Source organism: Aedes aegypti, chromosome 3 (genome assembly GCF_002204515.2).
Source record: "Aedes aegypti strain LVP_AGWG chromosome 3, AaegL5.0 Primary Assembly, whole genome shotgun sequence".
NCBI lineage: Eukaryota > Metazoa > Arthropoda > Insecta > Diptera > Culicidae > Aedes > Aedes aegypti.
In genome coordinates, this window is record NC_035109.1 from 345,420,678 (window position 1) to 345,448,593 (window position 27,916).

General features: G+C 38.7%; 1 protein-coding gene across 5 annotated transcripts; it reads left to right on the top strand.

The window, feature by feature from the left end:
• The first annotated feature begins 264 nt into the window (after window positions 1–264).
• On the top strand, window positions 265–26,010 carry LOC5566067 (arylsulfatase B). 5 transcript variants are annotated; one of them, XR_002501263.1, is made up of 7 exons: window positions 265–542; window positions 1,684–1,900; window positions 23,463–24,260; window positions 24,320–24,477; window positions 24,536–25,363; window positions 25,456–25,594; window positions 25,928–26,010. XR_002501263.1 is itself a non-coding variant. In XM_021849709.1 (6 exons), exons 3-6 carry the CDS (start codon window positions 23,489–23,491, stop codon window positions 25,519–25,521), a joined length of 1,824 nt encoding a protein of 607 aa, XP_021705401.1. In that variant the 5' UTR covers window positions 266–542; window positions 1,684–1,900; window positions 23,463–23,488; the 3' UTR covers window positions 25,522–26,010. The 5 variants fall into 5 exon arrangements, 4 of the variants coding, with proteins under 4 accessions (XP_021705401.1, XP_021705400.1, XP_021705399.1 ...); XM_021849709.1 differs by having other exon boundaries at window positions 266–542; window positions 25,456–26,010; XM_021849708.1 differs by having other exon boundaries at window positions 266–616; window positions 24,536–26,010.
• The last annotated feature ends 1,906 nt before the right edge of the window (window positions 26,011–27,916 follow it).

A 27,916-nucleotide genomic window follows, 5' to 3' on the forward strand; every position in this document is an offset into this window, starting at 1 on the left:
GGAAGTAAGGATTTTTCTGTTAATCTAGTTGAAAATGGAAATTCAAACCATTAACATTTTGCTATCTGAAGCGCCTGTTCTCAAATAACGACTGCAAACCGGCCTCAAAAACAAACTAGGCGTTCTGCAAACTGCTCAACTGATCGTGACATAGTCATATTGCCAGTTGTTGCGTCGTGTGATGATAAGAAACGCGATACACATGTGCAAAAGTGACCACCACGGCAGGACTTTCAATTCAATTCCGTTGGCGGCAGTGAGCTGGTTAGTACCGGCCGGTTTCCGTCCCATTCGAGTTCTGGACGCCGTCGAGAGTAGTCAGTCGTCCGTCCCAGTTGTCGATTGTCCGTCCCAAACGAGTCTCCGAGTCCGGGCGGCCGGCGCGTTGGCTAAATTAATCGATTACGCGAAGTTATATTCCGCCACCATAAAATAAATTACTTTAAATTGTCCGCGAAGCGTGGCCTGGCGGCAAAAGAGAGCAAAAGTGATCTTCCGCGTGTGAAAAGAAGCCCAGGAAAACGGGGAACTCAGAACAAAACGTAAACAAGTTTGTACAAACAAAAAGTTTGTCGTCCGCCGTCCACTCGGGCCGAATATCTACATATGCCTAGTGGTAGAACGGCGTGCCACTTCACAGTTTTTCATAAGAACCAAATTCGTGATAGAAAAAGTTTTGATAAATGATGTCTTCAGAGAATTTTTTCGGAATGTAACAATCGGGAACTAATGAACTCAAACTTTTTGGTATCTTCCTTCACAAGACAGACGTCCTTAGCGTAAGAAGAACCTCCTCAAATCATGCATTTAGCATCCATGCTTTGTACCACTTTTGGTACCGACGGCACTAATTGGGGTTCTGGAAATTTCCTCCAGTTTTCTGGAAAAATCCCCGTGTCACACGGATATCGAACAAAAGTCTTGCTTTTCCTTAAGCATTAATATTGTTTAGATTACTTTTGGCAAATTTAACTAAATAATATTCTCGAGAAAGCCCTTGTTTGAGAAGAAATTTGCGATCTTTAATGGTGTGTTCTTGAAAACAAGTAATTTTGTTTTTAGTATGATTCCATTTATCGATATCGAGTCATGGAACATCGACTCATTGAGGTTTAATTGAAATCAATTTTAGATGATCAATTTATTAATGTCTTCTGAAGAAAAGCGTTTTCGATTGATTTGAACAACTATATCGAGTTAGAGAACCATGGTAAAAGTTGATTTTCATGGTTACCTCGATGGTATCTTGGATCGCAGTTGCACTGGTTTTGTGTTCTGTAACTCGATACTTCCCTAACTCGATGGCCCTCTCAATAAAAAGTTGATTGTAGAACATAATTGAAATCTTAAAAATTTACAAACAAAAATATAATCGTTCACAAATAATAACCCATATATCTTAAACTCCAAAAGATAGAGCTAAAGAAGGGTTGTTCAGCAAATTATCATGCTTTAAAATTATCTAGGTACAACTTTGTCGAATTTTCATTTTTGTAAAATAATGCAAATCTATCTCGCTGTTAGGAAAATTCATCAAAAAAATAATGCATTCCTAAGAGCAGTTCCAAAAAACTTCCTTGAAGATATCATACCTGTGAAAACAACTTTTCGGGGGTAAAATATTTTCGACCACGAACTTATGGCTCAGGAAGCACTGTGACTTATATAATGGGCGTCTAACAGAGTGATAAATCGAGCGAGGAAGCGAGTGCATAATTGAGTTCAGAACTGCTCGAATCTCCTAATTGAATTGAGTCGTTGGATCGAACTTACCGAACGGGGACCCACTTCTGAAGTTTTCGAGGCTAATTGGGCAGTGATTAAGTGCGTTGACAACGGCGCTGAATTGGAGGATATCGATCGCCCACTTCACGAGATTGCCTTCACGTCAACGGTTAAGGTCAGCAGAAGACGCGTCGTGTGAGAAGCACACGACTCAATTTTCGGATGCTCAACTGCTGATTCACGCTTTGTTGTTCCGTAGTTAGTAAATTTTATAACCGAACAAATAGAAGATTAGCAGCGTCGTTTGCCCAATTGCAAATATTTACCGCAGTAAAAGGTAGTATTTAAAATTTTCCAGAACGACATTTGATGATAGCTAAAATATAAGTGCGATCATTTCAGTCTTGAGCAGTTAGTGATCGTGAAAATAAAGTTCCATTCAGGTCGACGCGAATGTGGAACAGTACTAAAACGCAACACAAATCGCGACGAGTAGTAAATAAATGGGTGTTTAGAAGTAGTGAATAATTGAAATTAAGCGTAAGCATCAATTGAATGAAAACTAATGGTGTTATTGAACTGAACCGATCAATTGATAAAAACTAATCATATTGTTTTTGTACTCAATCAGTTTCAAGCTACATGAAATATAATCAAATTATATAGTGGAAGATATTTAAGCCATTTCATAATTTAATTCATAATTCAAAAAATACTGGTTGTGTGATCCCGTTACCCATCTTTGGTAAATATTATCGCTACAAGTACAAAAATAAATTTGAAAATAAGAGAATGAATTTTGACATAACATTTTGATAATGGCCAATCAAAAAAAGGAGGCTCAACAATCAGGAAATGGCTCGATTTCTGTAAATTAATACATCGTCGAATGGTTTTACTCCAGGAATAGTATTGCACATCCAATTTATAGCATTTGCAACATTTTAAGTTTTACTTAGTTTGCAAGCTGTCCATCAAATACTTCTTTCATATATGATGAAAAGTAACACACGAATCCATGAAAAATGAATGTATTTTGAGACACTGGTGAAAAAATTACTAAGATATCATATAATAAATCAAGCTGTCCGAAACTGGGGGATGAGAGGTGCGTGACCAAAATTGTATTTTTCCTCATTTACCGTTAAGTCACCAGTCACCGTGCGGCCTCCATTCACCGTGCACACATACAAAATCGTACAGAATATTCATACAATTTTTACAAATTATTCTTTTGTCGGCAAAATAAGATAAAACTGATGAAATGAAGTAGTTTTTGTCACAAAGCATTCTGAAAAACCTAGTATATGTAGTTAAAATCATGTAAATTCTGTTTGATAATGAGATTTTTCAACACTCTTAGTAGAAACCCCAAAAATTCACATTTTTCAATTTAACGATAGAGTATGAAATTTTTCAAAATTTCAACAAGTTTCCACTGTGGATACTATTAGTAAGATGTATTTCATCGTATAAGCAAAGAGATTATGCAAATTAGATTATTTTATTGTGATTCAGTCTAAACCCAAATGCACGGTGAATGGATCCTTCTTATTATATATGGTTCCTATTACCGTGCATTAGTGTAAAAGGCATGAAATTATTCGGTAATATTAGATTTATTGTTATGTCGTCATTAAACTACTTCATATTTAGTTTTTGAGTGAATATGGAATGTTTTGGACAATACAGTGAAACTCCCTATAACGATTTTAATGAAAAATAATTATTTAGTCAATTTTTAAACTTTTTATGGTTTTTATTGTAAATGAAGATTTGAATACTCTTAAACATGAGTGCGCACACTACTAGCCACACAGTTGCTCCAACAACGTTTCTTCATGATACAAAATTAAATCATGACGAAAACTATACGCACGGTGAATGGTGCACTAGTGTGCACGGTAAATGGTGACATAGAACGGTACGAGGCGACCATAACATGACATTTTCAAACATAATTTTTGAGTAATTTTGTGTTATGCATCACTAGTTTCAGATTTTTCCTTGAATTATTATATAATTGCACGCTACATAGTGGTATTCTAGTACGCTTCAAAATATTTGAAAATGTTATATAATTTTTTGAAGTGCAAATTTTTCTTAAATGCACGGTGAATGGTAGCTTGACGGTAATTTAATTATGTTACAAAACACATTCTTACTTTCAAACTATGATTATATACGATCATGCTTGCGTGATCCAAACTATTTTGCCATATTCAAAACAAGTATTAATTAGCCACAAGTTGAAGACGATACGTTCAGTTTTAATAGGACAAGATCCGCAATTGATTTCGGAATTTTCAAAAACAGTATTTTCGTTCAAAATCAAGAAAATTTACAGGAAAATGTGTTTACAGTATTCTGTTTACAAATAAAATTATTCATAGAAATGACACTCCGTGTTCAAATGATATAGTAGTCAAGCATATTTGCAGTAAGTTTGAGAAAACTTTATCAAAAGACTACATAACTGGACAACTTTGAAGTTTTGGACCTGTCTTCAATACCCGAGCAGAAGAAAATAACTACTGCGAATACCAAACTGAACTCCAATACTTACAACCTGAATGGGGTATGAATGAGCCCTGTATAAGAGGTAAATTACCTCAAATAATACCATTTGCATATACTACAAATACCAAGCTTATAATTAGATCAGGTATTGTAATAGCTAAATAATACAAGATGGATTTTCATATAAAAGTGAAATTTTTCAATAGTAGTTCAATACCTCCAGCAGACCTCAATAGCTATCGAATATCAAAATGAAGTATTTTTAATAGTTTTAAACATTTTTTTCCAATACCAGAATAATACCAAAATAAGGTATTGACAACTGAACAATACCTAATTATGGTATGATACCAAAATATGATATGCAAAAGTTATTGCAAGCCATTTTTTCCTCCTCGGGTATTTGTTTTTTAATCGTCTAAAATAATGTTCACAATTCGCATTTCATCATTATGAAATAAATTAACCGAACAGATTTGTATTAAACTTGAATATTTAATTATAGAAAAGCAGTGCTTCGTTACAGTATAAGCAAATGTGTTCGTTTTCGAAAAAAATGTTTCATTTTCGGCGTTTTGCTGAGAAGTGATTCGTTATGGCCCTAATATGCGTATTGGTGAACCTAAACAATTTTAAAGTGTTTCCTTGTTGCTCAAGCGATGGATTATCATTTTTGCTACTATTCCAAATGGGTAAATTTGTTTCCCAATTTATTCGTGACAGCGAGGGGGATACTTTTATATATTTGTTCAAATAATAGTTGATTACTTTTGATCCTATTGTCGAAAATAACCTTATTTCATATTTTTTTTAAACATGTAAATGCAACAGTCCTTATATTTGGTTTCGTTTTACATCATTTGCATAAGTCCAGAAATACGGAGTCATTGAACAAATTCTCACCTCATTCATATTTTTTTCAAAATTTCTTCAAGAAACCAAGTAATTCAACACATCTCATAAACATATTTTTCAGATATATTTTGGAATCCTCTTCTTATTCCAATGTTTGTGGGAAATTCTCAATTGCTATCGAGAATCAAGATTTTTCCATAAATTACAAAACATTTCAAATATTTAAGTCTATTAAAATACTCATCTCATTCATACATTCATATGGATACCATTCACGAGATACTTAACTAATTCATTTTTTTTTCTCTTTTTACAATCCTCATCTTATTAAACTATTTGACAAAAGTACTGAATTGGTATCGAGTATTGAGAAATATCCAAAGTTTTCATAAATTACTAAACAATTCCGAAGTCATTTGAAAGATTTTCATCTCAGTTATAAATACAGATGCGTAAGTTCTTAAAAAAAACTTATATTGTTCAAATACTACGATGTCTTATTAAAAGTTGAATTAAAACATACTTATCTCATTCATGCATTCTTCATAATTTCTTTCAAAACATTTCTTTTATGCAAATACCACTGACGAGATACTCCTACTTTTAAGATTTTTTTTTATATCCTAATATCATTCAAATATATGTCAGAAATTCTTAATTGCCATCAAGTATTCGAAATAATTCAAAGAACTCCACAAAACAGTCAAGTATTTCGAAGTATTTTTTCTCTGCTCATTCATATATTTCTCAGAATTTCTTCAAGAAACCTATCTATAATTTTTATATCATTTACAGATTCCCATCTCATTTATATATTTTTCAGAAATATTTGGAATCCTCATCTCATTGAAAAAAAATGTCAATAATTCTCGAATGCTATCAAGAATTCGGAACTAAATTATTCGAGTATTCCGGAGTCATTCATACTCATCTTAATCATACATTTAGCGGAATTCCTTTAAAAAAGCATTTATATCACTCAAATGTCGTTCAGGAGATACCGTTTTGATTCATATTACGGACAGCTTCAAATTCCGGACACTCTACTTTGTATGGGAAACATTTCACACGAAATGTTTCAATTTTTGCCTTTCAAAAGTTCTCAATTTTGAGGATCGTTTTAGTAAGCTTTTTCCACAAATATCTTCGAAAATTTATAATGCCCAACTACCTTAGATGTCTCTTTAGTGGTTTGACCATTTCAATTGATGATTTGACTGTTCTATTAATGATTATCAAAAGCTGTCCGGAATTCGATTCAAAGTGTCCGGAATATGAGGCAAAAGTGAGGAAGCGTCCGGAATAAGAATCATGAAAAGGCCACACATTTTGATTTATTTAAAATTATTCAAGTTGCGGAAGCGTATTCTTTACCCACCATTCGAAAGATAAGGGCTTCCTACGCTCGATAGCGCTAATGAATCATACAGAATGATTTATTTTGTATGCTTCATGCTGGGTTATACTTCACTGAGTCCTTAAGTGTCCGTAATATGAATCAAAACGGTACTCATCTTATGCAAATATTATTAAGAAATTTTCTGATGCTTGTCTGATTGAAAATTAAATTGAGAAAATACTTTTTCCATTCTCTTCAGAATTTCTTTTAAAACACTTCTTTGTATGCAAATATAACTCTCGAGATGCGTATCTCCTATTATTCAGAAATTTTCTTATAGCCCAATCTCATTCAGAAATTTGTCAGAATTTTCGAAATGCCCAGGTATTCGAAAATTTTCGAATGCTTCCAAAGAGCCTTCAAATATTCGAGAGTCTTCTAGTCAGAGCTCTGTTTGTTTTTACCACGAAGTATTTCACACACTTTATCAAAGACTTTTTTAACAATCACCATTTTATATTGCAAACTTTTTCAGTGTCTGCCAGTAATTGGAATATTGAACAAATTCCCAATAATCGCATTTAAATTGTCTGTCCAAAGTTCTCAGCCACAAAGAATTAGAAAAATTTTCAATGAATTTCAAGCATCCCACGTAGAAAGCCTTGAGATATAAATATTCACTTGCAATTTCCAATGCCATTTGTTATTTGAACATACAGTCGCCTCTCCATATCTCGATATCGAAGAGACCATCGAGATAGGGAGAGATCGAGACAAAGAACATTAATTTAATGAACACTAATTATTATTAAAAATCACTCCGTTACTAGGAAAACAATAAACAAATAAACTGCATTTAGAGTTTCCAAATTGTTCTGAATTGCTTAAATCTGGTCTAGTAACCTTTGATATTGGTCATATCGACATACGGAGAGTAAATTGGGAACGAAAAATCAACAGGAGCACATCGAGATATGGAGATATCGAGATAAGGAGGATATCGAGATATGGAGAGTGAAATCATATGCAGAATGAAGGAACCGAAGCAATCATCGACATAGGAAGAGATATCGAGATGTAGAACATCGAGATGTGGAGAGTCGACTGTATTTAATTTAGGATCAGTTGCATCGTGTACTAAGTACGTTCAGCACAAACACGCTCGCTTGATACATACGAGCATGTTGGTCGCCAGGACCAAGCTAAGAATCGACTGTTCTGAAATTAAAAATGACTTAGGGTGCCGGTGCCATTAGTGGACTACCTAAGCTATAAAGAATCATAACGAAAAGCCTTAACAGAGATCTTTTGGCGTCAACAGAAAGATTTCAACCTCTACTATATGGGCAAACATAAAAAGAGTGATAAAACTATTTTTTTACATAAAATCTTTCGAGCTAATATTGGTACACGTGTTCCAGTAGTTGCGCTAGTGCTCCAGTAGTAGACGTTCGAGAATGATACAAGGAATTTAAAACAAAATGGTAAATTTTTACATAGGTTTTACATGTTTCCCTCGGAACAGCATTTAATATCTTTCGAATGAAGCATAAAGATCATCTCTGGGAATTTTTCTTCATTCTTATACATCAATTTTAAAACTGCTTCCATCCGTTGATCCACTACTGGAACACGACGGCAACTATTGGTGCAAGGGAGCAAATTTGTTGCGTAAACCTAATTATTTATACGACTTTTTGATAAAATAAAAAGCTGAAATTTGGCAAATCGACTAAACTAGAGGTGATCTATTCACCAAAATTAGCACATGTCGCTTTTATTCAAAAATGTATGTTTTATTCCATAGTCCAATCTACTGGTACATCACAACCATTGGTACCGGCACCCTATGATATATTATTTACTAATTTAGAAATCTCTCAATTGTTACCATTCTGGTACGTTTACCCTATAATGCCAATCCAGAGCTAGTGAGTAATAAACTAGGAGATAAGAGAGGTATGCCATACTAGAGTTCGGCATGAATTTGTAGAACAATATGTGTATAACAGTTTACTTTTTGAATTATATACTATAGGTAAGCCACTCCCAATCAATCAACCGCCAAATTGAATGTCAGGAATTATTGTTAGCACACTATACATACTACACAAACAACTTGACAATATATATCACGGGATGACAGAAGGATAAGGTGGGCATTGGAAGTTTGGAATGGATCAAGGAGAAGGGTGGTGGATAAGTGGGTGGCTCAGAAGAGGGGGGGAGGGGCTTAGAGGTTAGCTAAGGGGTCTGAAGGATAAGATAGTTCTTTCCAACTTGAACCACCAAAGTGTAAAGAACTATTCAGTTAAAATTCAGTTAGTCACTAAAGTGCCTTATATAGATAAATTGTGATATTTATCGTGGAGGATAATCGTTCGTTAAAAAGAATTCGGTGATAAATTACCAGCGAAGTCAGGTATGGAAGATATTCAAACGCCATTAGTCAGACCCAGCCCTAAGACCTCCCATTCGTGCCACAATAGGACCCATTGTTGCTTCTTAGCTTGAGCCCAGGGAAAATCCAAGCCGGATTTCCAGGCACTCCGCCGTAGGCCCTCCCCGGGTCCATCTACAAGTAGGAGGCACGCCAACCGGCGGCCATCTTGTTGGGGGACACCACGCCACCCGTTCATCCTCGAGAGCCCACCCATCCGCATCGCCCGAGTACCCCGTAAGCTGGCCAGCAACTCACACTACACCATACACGCCACACAGTAAGTGTAATAAAAACCTAATTAAAGTGGTAAAGTGGTGTTGTTTTACTTTGGGCACTGATCAGTACCACAGCGAAGAGCCGACCCTGGGAAAAGAGGTGGTTGTTACCCGCCCCAGACGACTTCCGTGGCCGTGACCAGAAGTCAGGGGTACCCCGGTGACAAGGCCCATCTGGCCGAGTCATCCTAGATTCGAGATTGTTTTATAACAATTGGCGCCCAACTTAAAGAAAGCTTACTGATCAGAGCTCAAAGTAGGAGTGGATTTAAGTAGATTGGAGTAGGCTTTAGTTTTATGCATATTGATTACGTAAATGTGCTCGGATTGGAGAAAGGGGAAGCGAATTAGAATTGTGTAGTGCGAAACACATTCTCTGCAGAAGATATTGCGAGATCTGTGCTTTTACTAGTGCGCGTACGTCGATAAGAGCGAATACATTTAACGAAAGCAGTGCTAAATAGGAGCGCGCGAACAAATTTTAGGTTATTTTTCAATTTTTTTTCTTGATCAATGGGTCTTGACTCGTGAAATATCATTTAACTGCAAGAGGATTCGAACAGTATCTATTTTTCAGAGCACACAATTTTTATTGGTATTGTGATTGTGAGAGAAATATCATGGATTTGCAAGCGGAATACAGGCAGATGAACGTGTCTCATCTCGCAGAAGATGAAGTCGAACACGAGCTCTTAATTCGGAACATGTTGTTCCATTTCGATGATCATGATAGTGTAAAACGTAGGAAGCTTAAGGATAGGATGAAGGAAGAGAGGAATGTGGGAATAAACCCCACTGCTTTTGCCAGAACTTGGAGGTCTGCAAAAGAAGAGATCGAAACCATCAGATCTCACGTCAAAGTTATCGGTGGGATAATTGAGAACCCAAGAACCGATGCTAGGCAGAAAGAGAAAATGAGAACCCGTTTCGTACATTACCGCGTGAGAATAGGTCCGTTAGCGAGAGCCACAGATGCTCGTCGATATTCAGCAGAGATTACCGAAATCGAAAACCAAATGGATCAGATCATAGCTACTCACCTATCGAAGCCTTTGAACCCACAGAGTAATCCAACTAAACCCAAACCAATAAGAGAGAAAATTACACAGGCTTTAGATGAGGTACGCACCGAGATCGCAACCTTAAATGATACGGTTGCGACTCTCGACAGCGGTGATGAGGGGGATGAAATAGATGAGGCAGTTGGAGGAACAAACTCTAGCTTAGTTGATCAGAAAAGGAAAGAGATGGAAGCATCAAAGAAAAGAACCGAGGAAATTTTGGAAAAGCTAAATGAATATGAACAAGGAAAGGAAATCAATATGGCTCAATTGTTGCCAGCTTTCAGAAATTTTGTCATTCAGACTTCAGAACAGCAGAAATCAATGCGTGAGCAGGAAATCAGAATGGCCGAGGAAAGAAAGAAGGAAATGGAATCACAAATGAAGAGAAAACAAAATTTGGAAAAATTATTAACAGATTTGAATGAAAGTTTGAGAGTACAGCCTATGAATGTTACTTCTGCAACTGCAGATAAACATGATAGTCAGGGATCAGATGATTCTGACGATTCGCGACAAATTACGCATTCTCAATCGAAATCGTCGAAAGCGAGAACTGAAACTAGAAGCTCACCGAAAAATACTATTAACTCGACTGATAGTTCCAGCGAGGAAATTGAACAAGCTGGGAAACGAGAATTGAAAGGAAATTATGTAGGAAAAGAAAAACGGAAACATAATAGGAAAACTGAAATCAGAAACAAGAAGAAGAAAAATACTAGATCCGATTCGTCTGAGGAAACTCTCTCGCTAGATTCGTCAGAGAGCTCAGAGAGCTCAGATTTTTCACGTTCGAGTGCGGATAGTTCATCCGACTCGACAGAGGAAGAGAGGAAAAGGAGGAAAAGGCATCAGAAGAAAAAGAAGCATAGGAAGAGTAGGAATACCATGAAGAGAATTCCTGTAGCGGAATGGAAAATCAGGTATGACGGTAAAGATGATGGAAGAAAAATAGCAGAATTTTTGAAAGAGGTTAAAATGCGTTGCCGGTCGGAAGATGTTTCGGATCGTGAACTATTTCGTTCTGCCATACATTTATTTTCGGGTCGTGCCAAGGATTGGTACATAGACGGGGTTGAGAATGGTGATTTCCGAAATTGGTCGGAACTCAAGAAGGAGTTGAAGAGAGAATTTCTTCCTCCTGACATTGATTTTCAGTTAGAAGTTCAGGCAACTAACCGCCGCCAGCTTCGAGGGGAAAAGTTTTCAGACTTTTTCCATGAGATTCAAAAAATTTTCCATTCGATGACTAAACAGTTATCTGAAAAGAGAAAGTTCAAAATTATCTGGCGCAATATGCGTCACGATTATAAGAACGCCTTAACAGGAGCTGGAATTAAAAGTTTGAGTAAATTGCGAAGGTATGGTAGAAAAGTTGATGAAAACTTTAGTTTTCTACAAAAGCAGCCAGAGGCTTTGAATCGACAACGTAGTAGCCAAGTAAGTGAAATTACCTCAAATCCAACTAAAAGTAAAACTGGCAGCTCTGGTAATAACACACGAGTTTTTACCAACAACCGAAACCAGCCAAAGTCGAAAGATTCAGGGGAGGGGAAAAGGGATCGAAAGGAAATCGAGAGGAAAGATCAGGGTATGAGAGAGGAGAGAAGCAAACCATCTGTGGAGAAGCCCACAACTGATAAGGCTTTAGCGGTGCCCACTAGATATCAGAGGCCACCGATAGGGACCTGTTATAATTGCCGCAATCACGGACATCACTATTCTGAATGTTCCGAGAAAAGAGGTATGTTCTGTCGGGTGTGTGGATTTCCTGATGTTTTCACAAGCGCCTGTCCGGCTTGCCCAAAAAACCCGGAGGAATCAGCTTGAGGAGGCAAGCTGATGTGAACATCAAAAATCCTCCCAATCCCAATCTGATTGGTTCTCAACTGAGTTCCTGTGGCTTCGAGCCACTCTTCACATCTGATTACGATTCTCAGCCCAGTATCGAAGAAATTTTTGTACATATTCAGGGGGATGGTAGACCTTTTGCTAAGGTTAACGTTCTGGGTGTTGAAGTTCTAGGATTGCTAGACAGTGGTGCCCAGCGATCGGTGCTGGGAATCGGATCAGATAAACTAATCAAGTCTTTAAAATTGAAAATACATCCAACCCCCACTTCAGTCAAAACAGCAGAAGGGAAAAATGTACCGGTTAGAGGTCTCGTATATTTACCGATCACTTTTCGTAACCAAACCCGAATCATACCCACACTAGTCGCTCCAGAACTACGACGAAGACTCATTTTGGGCTTCGAGGATTTCTGGAGAATGTTTAATATTCAACCCACTCTACAGACAGGGGACGGGTTCGTGAGAATTGACGAGTTTGAGAGTGTTGAAATGAATCCCTTGGGAGAACCAGTATCGGATCTCACCGATGAGCAGAGTGCCCAACTTGAGAACGTTAAACAACTTTTCAAGGCAGCAATCGATGGTGAGACCCTTGGTGTAACTCCGTTGATCTCACATAAAATTGAGATAAAAGAGGAATTCCAACAATCTCCGCCAATTCGGATTAACCCCTACCCCACCTCTCCAGAGATGCAGAGGAAAATTAATCGCGAAATTGACAATCTCTTAACTCAGAAAGTTATTGAAAAGAGTCACAGTGACTGGTCTCTCAGCACTGTTCCTGTTGTGAAACCTTCAGGGGACGTGAGATTATGTTTAGACGCTCGGCGTCTCAATGAGCGTACTCGAAGGGACGCCTATCCTCTCCCCCACCAAGACCGTATACTGAGTCGACTAGGGGCGAGCAAGTACATGACCACGATAGATTTAACTAAAGCGTTTCTTCAAATCCCACTCGACGTTGACTCAAGAAAGTATACGGCCTTTTCTGTGGTGGGTAGAGGACTGTTTCAGTTCACCAGATTGCCTTTTGGCCTCGTCAATAGCCCAGCTAGTTTGTCTCGGTTAATGGACGAGGTGTTAGGCTATGGTGAACTGGAACCAAATGTGTTCGTTTACCTCGACGATATCGTCGTGGTAAGCGACACATTTGAGGCCCACCTTCAGAGTCTCCGCGAAGTGGCAAAGCGACTCAAATCCGCAAACTTGTCAATTAATCTACAAAAATCGAAGTTTTGCGTAACTGAGTTACCCTATCTCGGTTATTTATTAACTTCTGAGGGTATTCGTCCAAATCCCGAGAGAGTGGATGCCATTCTAAACTACGAGCGACCCAACTCAATTCGTGCCCTGCGCCGCTTTTTGGGCATGGCAAATTATTACAGGCGCTTCATTCCCGCCTTTAGCGAAATTAGTGCTCCTCTCTCAAATCTGCTCAGGAAGAAACCGAAAGGAATAGTGTGGAACGATGAGGCCGAAACAGCTTTCGTTCGCCTTAAGGAGAGCCTGATATCGGCCCCGATATTGAGTAATCCAAACTTTGAGTTACCCTTTCAGATACAAACCGATGCCAGCGATAATGCTATAGCCGCCGTGCTAACACAAGTGCACGATGACGGCGAGAAGATTATCGCATATTTTTCACAAAAATTAACCCCCGCACAGCAGTCTTATGCTGCAACCGAAAAAGAAGGATTAGCGGTTATTTCAGCTATCGCTAAGTTTCGCCCCTACATTGAAGGGATGCATTTTGTGGTAATGACCGATGCTTCAGCCCTTACGCACATCATGAATGGAAAGTGGAAAACTTCGTCTCGTTTAAGCAGATGGAGCATTGACCTCCAGGGATACGATTTTGAGATCCGACATCGGCGAGGTAGGGACAATATTATCCCGGATGCGCTCTCTCGAGCTGTTGAAGAGCTCGAAGCATCAGAAGATGATTGGTATCAGGATCTGGTAACCAAAGTTGAGAAATCTCCGGAGGCAAATTTGGACTACCGTGTGGAGGCAGGAAAATTGTACAAGTTCGTACCGACAAAGACAGAAGTCTTTGATTACCGGTACGAATGGAAGTTATGTGTGCCAGAAGGTCTTCGAAAAGAAGTCCTTCAGAAGGAACATGATAACGCGTTTCATATAGGCTACGAGAAATTGCTGGATAAGGTGCGACAGCGGTATTTCTGGCCCAATATGGCCGCTTCTATAAAGAAATACGTTCAGAGCTGCCACCAGTGTAAAGAGGTCAAGCCAACAAACGTTTCTCAGCACCCAGAAATGGGCAAACAACGTTTGACGACTAAACCGTTTCAAATACTTTCCATGGATTTTATCCAATCGTTGCCACGCAGTAAATCAGGTAACACACACCTCCTCGTTCTAATGGACCTGTTTTCCAAGTGGACGATGTTGTTTCCCGTTAAGAAAATTGCCTCCGATATTGTAATCCGTCTGGTAGAACAGCACTGGTTTAGAAGGTACTCTGTGCCAGAGATATTAATTACTGACAATGCCAGCTGCTTCCTCAGCAAGGAATTCAAAGCCTTTCTCGATCGATATCACGTTCAACACTGGGCTAATGCACGCCACCACAGTCAGGCGAACCCAGTCGAGAGGCTAAATCGCAGTATTACCTCGTGTATTCGTACGTATGTGAAGACGAATCAGCGTTTGTGGGATACTCGGATCTCAGAGATCGAGTATACCATCAATAACACACGTCACTCGTCGACGGGGTTCACTCCATACCGAGTGCTCTACGGTCACGAGATTGTGGCAGACGGTGATGAACACAGGCTCGACGTGGATACAAAGGAGATCTCTGAGGGGGACAGAATTGAGCAGAAGCTCAATATTGATAAGGTCATATTCGATACGGTGCAGAAAAATCTCATAAGAGCTCACGAGAAGAGTGCTCATAATTATAATTTGCGTTTCAAGAAGCCTGCACCTGTCTACCTAGTCGGCCAGAAGGTTTTCCGTCGAAATTTTTCCCAATCCTCAGCAGCAGATGCCTACAACGCTAAATTGGGACCTACATACATTCCCTGTACGATTGTAGCCCGCCGTGGCACAAGCTCGTACGAGCTCATAGACAGTTCGGGAAAAAATATTGGAATCTTCTCTGCGGCCGATCTCCGACCAGGAGGCCCGGAGAATGGCAGTTCCTGAATTTATAATCAATTAAATTGAAAATTCCATTAATTCACTATTTTAGCTAATTTAGATTCCCCAGATGGAAATCGTTGGGATAGTTTTAAGATGCACCATACACTTCGTCAATTCCGAGCAATAAATTAGAGACTTGAGAGTGAGATAGAGTTCAAGATCAGATCATTTGGTATTCGATTGTATGGTAGGATTTCATAACAATAATTTCCATATTTATATAGTTCCTCTTTAGTCATTTTGCTGTTAAGTTAGATGATCACGCTCAACGATATCGTAGTTTGCACAATAGGAGGATCACCGGTCAATGTCGTCAAAAATGTAAAATGCCACCACTCCATTGGGCTACGAAAAATATCTAGCGCTAATATTTTTCCTACGGTTGTCCAGTAGCAATGGTCAAAAATCCAACATAGTCGAAATTCCAAAATAGCTCACAAACTTCCATATCTACACAAACTCGTCCAACCACAATCACCATGCCAATAAATCGCTTGAGATCAGCTTTATCTCGTGTAGCTCTTGCCAGTATATAAGTAGTGTTCGATAAAGGTTCATCCTCTCAACTTTGTTGAGATCTTGGGATGAGACTAATTGATCAAGAGAGTAAGGGTAAATACGTTTGTAAATGGTTACATGCCTATTGTCGGCAAAATTTCTATTAAGTACTCAAGACGTTGAAATATAAGCTCTTTCGGATTCCGATGCTTGCGAAAGGCAAACTCGACCCTGGGAGTATAGTTCTACAATAGTCTTCCGGAAATAAATTGATAGTAGTCATAAATATATTTCAAAATAAATTGATGAATCAATTTATTTTTACGGGGAGTGTGGGGTAGTGTTACCATTCTGGTACGTTTACCCTATAATTCCAATCCAGAGCTAGTGAGTAATAAACTAGGAGATAAGAGAGGTATGCCATACTAGAGTTCGGCATGAATTTGTAGAACAATATGTGTATAACAGTTTACTTTTTGAATTATATACTATAGGTAAGCCACTCCCAATCAATCAACCGCCAAATTGAATGTCAGGAATTATTGTTAGCACACTATACATACTACACAAACAACTTGACAATATATATCACGGGATGACAGAAGGATAAGGTGGGCATTGGAAGTTTGGAATGGATCAAGGAGAAGGGTGGTGGATAAGTGGGTGGCTCAGAAGAGGGGGGGAGGGGCTTAGAGGTTAGCTAAGGGGTCTGAAGGATAAGATAGTTCTTTCCAACTTGAACCACCAAAGTGTAAAGAACTATTCAGTTAAAATTCAGTTAGTCACTAAAGTGCCTTATATAGATAAATTGTGATATTTATCGTGGAGGATAATCGTTCGTTAAAAAGAATTCGGTGATAAATTACCAGCGAAGTCAGGTATGGAAGATATTCAAACGCCATTAGTCAGACCCAGCCCTAAGACCTCCCATTCGTGCCACAATAGGACCCATTGTTGCTTCTTAGCTTGAGCCCAGGGAAAATCCAAGCCGGATTTCCAGGCACTCCGCCGTAGGCCCTCCCCGGGTCCATCTACAAGTAGGAGGCACGCCAACCGGCGGCCATCTTGTTGGGGGACACCACGCCACCCGTTCATCCTCGAGAGCCCACCCATCCGCATCGCCCGAGTACCCCGTAAGCTGGCCAGCAACTCACACTACACCATACACGCCACACAGTAAGTGTAATAAAAACCTAATTAAAGTGATAAAGTGGTGTTGTTTTACTTTGGGCACTGATCAGTACCACAGCGAAGAGCCGACCCTGGGAAAAGAGGTGGTTGTTACCCGCCCCAGACGACTTCCGTGGCCGTGACCAGAAGTCAGGGGTACCCCGGTGACAAGGCCCATCTGGCCGAGTCATCCTAGATTCGAGATTGTTTTATAACACAATATAATTTATTCCACAGAATTAAGAAGATTTGCAGATTTGCTCAGAATGATTTGCAGAAAAATTTAAAATTGAACCAAGAATTCGAGTCTCAAAGTAATCAACATGTGATACCAATATCAATACGAGCAGATCACCCATCCTACATCATTAGCAAAATGACTCACACAGTAGCGTAGCTAGGGGGGTGCGGTGGGTGCGGTCCGCACCGGGCCCCAGATTTCCAGGGGCCCCAAAATCGTGGACAAAATTCTTCATAGCATTGGAAATTCCTCTACCACTGAACTAATATGTAAACCATGAATGCAAAATCCAATTTAAAAGATGCCTGAATTAATAATTTGTAGGGGCCCCTGATCAACTAGTATATGTGATATGGGTCCGTATATTTCTAACACAATTTCAATTTTGCAAAACAGTTAATTGAATCACATTGATTTTTGGGTACACAGTAAAATACTTTATTCAAGTAAACAAATCTGCATATTGGGGGCCCCAAAAATCGTATTCTTATTAAGTCCAATGTTCACTTATTGTTTTGTGTGGTGTCTAATACTTGGAATGGTTCCAACAAGAATTGAAGCATATGCGAGTTTAAGGACTTCTTTAAGAATTTATTGCTAAATTATCTAATAGTAGAACGAGAAAGCTGGAGGTTCAACAACAACAAAAAAAACGATAGTGTTAAGTAATGTAAGCACATATGCAACAATCCATGTCTAAGAAAGCTGTCTGAGATCTTCTAGTACACATTAAGAATACATACTTGAGGATAACCCAAAAAGGATACACAGTGTAACACAAATGACATTTTTGCGTGTCTCATAGATCAAATTACAGTCGACTCTCCACAACTCGATGTTCTATAACTCGATATATTCTATAACTCGAAGAATTTTGCGATCCCTTCAAATTCCTATACATCATGCTCTCCATACGTCGATATTTCTATAACTCTATGTCTCCATTAGTCGATGCCACGTGGGAGGAAAATTTACCTCCATAACTCGATATCCATCTTAAAACCCTTGTTATACAGGGAGACATGGACCATTTCTGGTTTGGCAGTGAATAAAAGACTTGCAAGTTGTAATAAAAGTTTAAAAACATAAAAATAAAAAAAATAGTAAAAATAAGGAATTTTTCAAACATTTTGAAAAAAGTGTTCAAAGATATATTTTTTCAAAATGCTATCAACAAAATGATATTGTTTGCTTGCAGAAGTGATCATAGAAGTATTGGAAATTTAGGCCTTTGATTTGAAAATTTTTGGTATTAGTATGTTCTATAAATTGATAATTCTATAAGTCAATGGTCCCTTGAATATCGAGTTATGGAGAGTCGACTGTATGTGTCTCTAGTAGATTTGGGGTTACTGTATCTGATGCCGTTCTCAGAAATGTTCCAGCACGTCACATTTTTTAGCTACAGGTCGTCAAAGTTGTATAAAACACTGTTTTCATTCATGTTCACCTGAAAATTAATGCATGATTTAACTATTTTTGTGATCTAATCCACCAAGCATGCAATATACATATGACTTTAACTTCCATGTCAGATATAATTTGGTTGAAATTACAAGATCAAATTTAGATTAAATCGATTTTTCCTGCATGCTTGTAGCCTCCATCCAAAATTCTTCGTTTCTCTTATATGACTAAATTCAACATTTTTCGAAACCATAAAAAAAAACTTTTGAGCATCGAAAGCATTATAAACTTTGTTGATAATAATTGTTATACAAATGAAGTTAGGATTCTGTGGCAAATGAAGTGCATAAATTATCATGCAAGTTGGCTGAAATTTTCAACTGTCAGATCTCAAAAACTAGACGTGCTATGATATTTATGAAAACAGATTCAGCAACCCTCAATTAAATAGATAGCTGTATTTTGATGCTTGAGACAAACAAGTGTTCCGCAGTGTTATTGGTCAAATAGTTGAAAGAAAATGTACAGAAACTAATCCACACTTTCAATTCTATTTTTGAATTGTAGATTTCTCGAAAACATTTTTATTCCAATTTAAGATTTCTTCTCGAAAAAATATATAAAAACTCATTAATTTGAATTATAAATACACCGACATAATTAAATCATGCCGCTATAAATCATGTTGACAGTAAACTAGAGTGGACAATGCAATCCTAACGCAAAGGATTTGTGAGACACCTTAGCGTTATTGGAGCAGCTAATTTAGCCCTAAAGTTTTTTTTTCAGTAGATTTTCCATGTCTTATTCAATGATGGGTTGTAATCACTGAACTATGAAATATGCTTCGGAATGTTACGAGACTTGCTGGATAGATTTTGAACTTTTTTTCATTCTCAGATAGCTTTCTATGTCTTTAACAATTTTACCAAAAACAAAGAAATCATCAATCATTTATTTTTTAATTCTTCTGAAATACCTTATTTGATTTATATACGAATTATTATTTTTGAGGATTACTTTAGAAAAAAACAACTTTTATGAATCTTTCCAGGAATTCCTCCTGAGAATCTTCAATTAACTTATACAGCAACAGTTCATATCATGCCGTCCAACCTCTTTGAATCGTGGGTCAAATCGCAGTAACAATTTTGTGAGGCGGTCCCTTTTAAAAATGCTCAAATAATTCGCATGAAATTAGACGAATGTCAGTAAATGAAGCAACTTTTTTTGTAGAAACAAAAAAAAACAGATAAATTCTGGCGAATTTTGAGGGAGTCCTTTCAGAAATCATATAATAATATTGCACAGTATCCTGCTCTTTACGAGCGCTAACGGCTGTCGCAAACAGGCTCGCTTTCAGGTAGGGATCAGTCCATTTTATACTGAACCAAGCCAAACACCAAATCAACTGATCCCTACCAGAAAGTGAGCAACTTGGTGGCAGCGATTAACGCTCGTAAAAAGCTGGATATGTTGAAGAGTCTTCCTCAGAAATTTAGGACCCTGTAATAATAATACCGAAGATTTTATATGAATTATACAAGAATTCCTGCTTAGATCCTGCTTAGAATTCTGTGAGACTCAGGACCCGGAATTTTAAAAGAATTGTGCCTAGGATTCTTTCTGAATTATGCCTAATATTTGTTTCGGAAATCTATCTTGAAATCTTTGAAAATGTTGTCCAGGATTCCATTTTTAACATTGGCAATGAAAATTCTAGCTAGAAGTCTATGGAATCCTGTTGAAGATTCTGTAAGAATCCTACCCATGTTACCAGCGAAGATCGTATCCAGAACTCATGGCAAATCCTGTCCAAGATTTCGTGAAAATCGAGTCTATTTGTTATAATACTGCCAAAGTTTCTATGTTCATCACTCTCAAGAATTGTCAAAATTATTCTATTATTCAGAGAAGTTAGATTTGAAAATATAGCCTCATAGCAATATATTTTGTTAATTCTTCATTTATCGGTATTAGTAAATGGTAAAAATTGTTGTTGTTGTTCAACAGGCGTAATCTTATAAACTTGATTTTTTTTTTTAATTTTTTTTTGATCCTCAAATTTATTTTCTCTACCAAGATTAATTGCAAAATCATTTAAACTAGGAATAATAACTGAATTTCGCCGATGGGTTATCATGACAATATCAAATTCAGTATGGGGCCCAGATAGCCGTTGCGGTAAACGCGCAGCTATTCAGCAAGACCAAGCTGAGGGTCGTGGGTTCGAATGCCTCCGGTCTAGGATCTTTTCGGGTTGGAAATTTTCTCGACTCCCAGGGCGTAGAGTATCATCGTACCTGCCACACGATATACAAATGCAAAAATGTTCAATTGGCAAAGAAAGCTCTCAGTTAATAACTGTGGAAGTGCTCATAAGAACACTTAGCTGAGAAGCAGGCTTTGTCCCAGTTGGGACGTTACGCCAGAAAGAAGAAGAATCAAATTCAGTAATTTGAATGATAAACCAGTCATTCAAATAAATAAGTAGGATATTTTCAATCCAACACGAGTCTCATTATCTTACTATAAATTTAAATGATTTAATACATACACCTCTATTTAAGGGGCCCCCAAATCTGACTCCGCACCGGGCCCCGAAAACCCTAGCTACGCCACTGGACTCACAGTTAGATGAACATAGTTATTGTGTATTTCTTTCACTGCTGGACTGGGAATAAAGGAACGGGATTGCAACGAATCACGTTGATGTCTACAATGCACTTATTCTTTGGTCTGCGATGAATAACCCCGTTGAAGACACCGACTCGATTCGATAGAATCGCGCACTTTTATTAGCGTTCCCCCACTTGTAAAAACTTTTACGATAGTCCAGTGCTGAAAGAAATACGCAATGCACTGGTAAAGAAATAGTACAAAATTTATGTCCTGCAAAAATATTTAGTTTTTGGATGTAGGAAATATATTTAAATGCTATATCGGAATCCCACTCCATATATGTGTATCGAATTATAAGGATTGTATAGATGTCAGGTAGCATCTATATCACATGATACGAAATGAAATTATCATTTTGAACTTTCACCATAAAATTGTACATATCTACGAAAAAAATATCTATCATCATAACTCACCAACCACCAGAAAGTTTCCCATTAGCTGCAACGTGGATTACTCCTAGAATTCATTTTGCCCTGGGATGAACTAAGACTGGTTCATCGATCGTTTCATGACTTTGGTTGGCCAATTTTATGGTAATTATGATTTTTAAATCGCGTTTAAAAGACATTCCCGTATTCCTGCGTAATTTTATAGGAAATATGTTTTTACAGGAATAATCCTTGAGGAAATATCTACGATGGATGTTTTCCAATTTTCAAAATATGCGCCCAAACAGCTTCTATCACATGAAATAGCAAGCAATGTCTTATATTTTCGGCATTTCATTTACCACTCAAAAGACATTCCAGCTAAGTCTAATAACTTTATAAACATTATTTCTTCACAAGAAATGATCTCCTATCAATTTCGAAGAGACAAATGAGATTAGAATTTTGAAAAAAAGTAGTCATATTTGTTAAAATTGCAATCAAAGTTGTCCGCGCGCATCTCAGACGCGCCACTGACTTGGGCCTTAAGTGTGTATAAGAGAAACGAAAAGTTTTATATGGAGACTGCAAGCTTGTTGAAAAAATGGATTTTATCTGAATTTTGTCGTTCATTTTCAACCAAATTATATCTGAAATGAAAGTTGAAGTCTTGTTTTGCATGATTGGTGGATTAGATCACAAAAAAGTTTGATAAATCATAGTTTAAATTTTATGTAAACATCGATTAAACCAGTGATTTATAGAACGACCTGTAGCTAAAAATTGTGACGTGCAGGGACATTTCTGAAAACTGCATCAGATTCAGCGACCCCAAATCTACTTAAGACATAAATTAATTCTTGAGACACGCAATAATGCGATTTATTTTTGTTACGCGATGTAATGAGAACACTAGTACTTACACATGGAAGACGCTACTGATCCTGAATAGCGACTGTTGGTACAGCTGTTCTTCCAACAATTGAGCGTAGTGTAGTGAGTGGCAAGCACGAAGATTTTCTATGCCCTGGGAAGTTGGGAAAATATTCAACATCCTCAACCGGTGGGATTCAAACCTACAACCTTCAGCATGGTCTTTCTAAATAGCTGCTCGTTTAATGCTACGGCTATTCGGGCTCAGTGGTTATAATTGGGTTTACCGAATATCCAAATCATCGTTTAAGTGAGAGCAAATTTGAATAAGATAATCATCATCACCATGAGGTCAAGAACAACACAGATTTGCAATCGTTTGGCGTAGGAAGACTATACCTACTTGATCGCAACGGAATGGGTCTCAAACTCTAAAACTCCCTAGTTATCGAAAACTGATTGAGTTTCGGAAACAAAAATGGAGTGAGGGCGGATGTCAAATCTGTAAACAAGCATTTGCTTTGAGCACAGAGTACCTATTTAACGTCCTAGCAAAAACAGATCGAAAAGATCGTGATGATGCAGCCTCAACAAAGAAGCCAGTAATGAAAAAAGCAAGTCGACCCTAAATAATGATTTCCACGTCGACCATATCTGCCCCTGATAAAAACCTTAGGAGAACAAATTAAATTCATCAACATACATACCCATGCATATCTGATATTTATCTCAAATATCGCGTATACCTTGAATTGGTTTCATCTGAATAAACAGCCTCAATGAGTTGCAATTACAAACAGACATGAAATCTTCATTACGGCTACAAGATGATACCGAAATGTTTTGTCTGATAGCACCGCCGACGGCTCCGGCGAGGCAAGCTAAGATAAAAGTGGTCAGCATTTGAGTGCCGGTGTTTTATCTCTACAACCAAAAGTACCTACGTCAACGTGAATGATATCGCAAACTTTTCTCCCACAGATTTTCATCAAGCTCTGCGCTGAACCATGTTGTACCACTTGATCAGCGTTTTGCTGATAAGTGCTCTCCTGTTGCTCGCAATTCCATCAACGAACAGTGAACCCGACAATGGCCAGCGACCCCATATCGTCATCATCATGGCCGACGACATGGGCTGGAACGATGTCGGATTCCACGGGTCCAACCAAATCCCGACGCCCAACATCGACGCACTGGCTTACGACGGAATAATCCTTAATCGACACTACACCGCACCGATGTGCACTCCCTCGAGGGCATCGCTGATGACCGGAAAGAATCCGATCAACATTGGAATGCAACACTATGTCATAGTTTCCGACGAACCATGGGGCCTTGGCCTGGACCAGAAAATCATGCCGGAGTACTTTAAGGAAGCCGGCTATCGGACACATCTGGTGGGCAAATGGCATCTCGGATTCTCGGCAAAGCAGTACACACCGACAATGAGGGGGTTCGACACGCACGTCGGATATCTGGGACCATACGTAGACTACTGGGACTATACCTTGAAATTCTCTCCGCCGAAGAGCTTCCAGGGTTATGATATGCGTAATAATCTGAACGTAGACTACGATTCCAACGGAACCTACGCAACGGACCACTTCACTAAGGCGGCATCGTCCATCATCGAAAGACACGACACGAAAGATCCGTTGTTCCTTGTGGTGAACCATCTTGCTCCACATGCGGCGAATGACGACGATCCACTACAAGCTCCCGAAGAAGACATTAGGAAGTTTGATTACATCTCAGATGAGAGGAGAAGAATCTATGCGGGTAAGGCCTCGCAGATGGTTTCAGGTCTTCAGATATTTTAAGCCTAATTCTCATTCTAGCAATGGTTTCCAAACTGGACGACAGCGTTGGACAAATCTTCAACAGTTTAAGATCCAAAAATATGCTAGACAACTCGATCATCCTTTTCATGTCAGACAACGGAGCACCAACGGCAGCGCTACATGCGAACACCGGATCGAACTATCCACTAAGAGGGGTAAAGTATCATATATAACGCTGAACGGCCTTGTTTAACCAACTTTCCCCTTTATCAGATCAAAAGCGTTCCGTGGGAAGCGGCAACTCGTTGCGTAGCTGCCATCTGGAGTCCACTTCTGCAAGAGAGGCAAAGGGTTTCGAACCAGTTCATCCACATCTCCGATTGGCTACCGACCCTGGCCTCGGCCGCAGGCATAGACATCCCGTTCTCCAAGGACCACTCGGAAATTGACGGCCAGGACCAGTGGGAAGCCTTATCGTACGATACGGGCAATCCCCGCCGCGTAGTCCTGAACATGATCGACGAAATCTACGGCTACAGTAGCTACATGGAAAACGGCTTCAAGTTCGTCAACGGCACGTACTCCAACGGATCTTACGATGGGTGGTACGGACAGCCTAACACCTCAGATCAAACACTTAGCGATGATCAGTACATCGACTTGGTCCTGCAAACCGAAATAACCCGATGGGCTGGGGAAACCATTTCTCGGGATACGATCAAGTATCTACGGAAGCACGCCCGCGTCAACTGCAATCATCAGCCAGAAGCTAACAAATGCAATCCGCTAAAGCGACCATGCTTATTCGATATCATCAACGATCCATGCGAGTTGAACGACCTGTCCCACAAGTTTCCCATGAAGTTTCGGGAACTTCGCTCAACAGTTCAAACCTATCGTCGGCTAGCCACCAAGCCTCGCAACAAACCAGCAGATCCAGCGGCAAACCCGGCAAACTTCGGTGGTGTTTGGACTTGGTGGAGGCCGGACCAAACTCGCGAAGAACTCATTAAGCTCGCTGAATCCGAGCTTGACGATCGACAGGCCTATCTACCAATTCCACCACCTCACTCAAGTCTACCGGAGGACGTCCGATTGCCAGTAATTATCACAATTGTTGTTGTTGGGGTCCTCTTTGTTTCCGGGGCCCTGCTCTATATGTCCAATAAAAATCTACTGCGACTCTGCTCTAGGTCCAAGGGAACAACAACGGATTCGACGGTACAAGCTACCGATTTGTCCCAATCGGAGAGCGCTAGCAGTGATGGTAAGCTTTCGGACGTGTTCGCTCAGTCTCCGCTTCCGTCGTCATCGCTGACGGCTAGCCCCAAGGTATATCAAATCAGTAATAGCCGACTGGATAGGTATTGAAATGACTGGTGGGGGTTTGAATTGTGATTGCACCGTATCGGTACTAACCTTTCAACTCTTTGGGGCGAAGTTTACATTAGGTCGTAGAAGTTTGAAAAACTAACCAATGGTATGGCTACTCTGTAGATATTCGCTGTGAGTGACGCACGACTAACTATTTGCGGGCAATATTTGTACATATTATTAACGATTGCACAAAGCTTTAGCTAGGATTTTAAGGGAACTCTGCACAATCGGAATTAAATATCAAAATAACGTCATTTCATATTCATCCATCACCTTCATTCTTTGCAGGGCCAAAGGAATGATTTTAGGAATTTAAGATCTCGCTGTGAACATCCAAGTGTACTTAATGAAGCAAAAACAATTGTCATTGACATGAAGCCTTTGTTGATTGAAAGAATTGTCCCTGCTCTAGTTCCAGCTAAAACTGTGTTCAGCCATCTCTGTTCAAGAAATTGGAGATTTCAAGCTCTAGCCCACGAACTTCCCTTTTCCGCCAGGGGATTCGAATGAATCCCGCCATGGGTTCGAATGAATTTCGTCAAGGGATACGAATGCATCCCGTCAGGGGATTTGAATGAATCCCGCCAGTGGATTCGAATGAATCGCGCCAGGGGATTCGAATGATTCTCGCCAGGGGATTCGAATGATTCTCGCCAGGGGATTCGAATGATTTTAGTGTATAAGAGCCTATTGTTACTAAAACATACAATGAACATTTGAAAATATGCATAAAAGTTGAAAAAATAACATTTTTTTAAAAGGCCCCATCTCATTTTCCGCTAACCAGGATATTCATCGCAAATGCGGCCTTTTCTCAAAAAGGCCTGATTTCTATATCTGACGGAAACCGAGTTGAGGCCTATTAAACAAACATCAAAATTGCAATGTAGATTGCGAAAAATGTTCCAAATAGGGTCCTAAAGCCCTGTCCCAATTTTAGTGCCAAACGCTTAAGTTTAGCTCAAAAACATATGTTTACTCAATTTTCTAATGTTTTCCGTTAGTTGAAGACCAAAAAACATTTTTTAAGTTTATTTTTAAATTTTGTCACACCCCTTGGTTTAAACTCAAATTTTGGGTGTATTTTGTTTTCCGTGTGCCTTCCGAAATGTCAGACAGGAACAACCCCGGTGTTAAAAAGTTGAACCTCTGTGGTATTTTTGTCGACTAAGCGAACGTCAAACATGATCTCAAGTGTCAAGCTTCATTTATGGATCCAATTTTTAAATTAAAGTTTGAATATGATATATCCGTTATTTGAGCGGGAAAAAATGCTAAAGTAGTTGCAGTAACATGCTCTTTCGTGTTATCAAATGAAAACAAGATTTCATTAAACATTTTTGGACCCTATTCACTAAGTAGATGCAGGTTATACTACGGAGCGACTGCTCCTTGTATTATTTTACACAGAGTTTGTCTAAACGGCGAACATTATCAAGTTTTCCGTCGGGTTCCGGTAGACTGAAGTATTTTGTATCATACTACCAAATAATACCGGTGTCAGCCTGTCTGTACTTCACAACTTATCAACAAAAACATCGATTTGGTTTCAATTGCATGAAAAATAACGTTAAATTGCAATATTATTTCAATTGAATCAATATTTCCGTACATTTTCTCGACAACATACTTGCGTAACACATACATTATGTTCATGGATGACGAAGGATTCAATCAATCACATTTTTCATCGACCGCACGAATCTTCTCTTGCTGTAGGGATCTCCATGTACCTTACTTCACCACTTAATACTCTTCTACATTTTCTTATTTCATCATCAATTTTCAATGATATTCAAAAGACCACATCTGAAGATGGTGAAAAAACAAGCCACAACTAGAAGGCCTCAACACATTTTAGAGTAAACAAAGGCGTCAACTCACAGGCCTCATCAGCGTTGGCCGGCGTCTATGGGCACAAATCAAAAGGGCTCAAAAGCTTTTGGTGAAATAGAAGCCTCATTTTCTTCAACTCGTTTTTTAGTACAATTTTTACCTAAAATGATAGTAATGAATATTCATTGCTATAAATCAACTTTTTCAGCGATTTTCTGCACAATTAAAAATACACAATGCTTAAATTTATGATATAAAATTGATTTATTGTATGACAAAACAAGATTGCATTTTTCTTATTGTTTACTTTTTGGAGATGAGGCCTTTTCAATTGTTAGTCTTGAATTTTGGATGGATTTGCGGAAGAAATCATGAGGGATTTTTGTATGAAACCCGGAATGATTTCTGGAAAAATCTTCAAAAGATATTCAGAAGATTCCC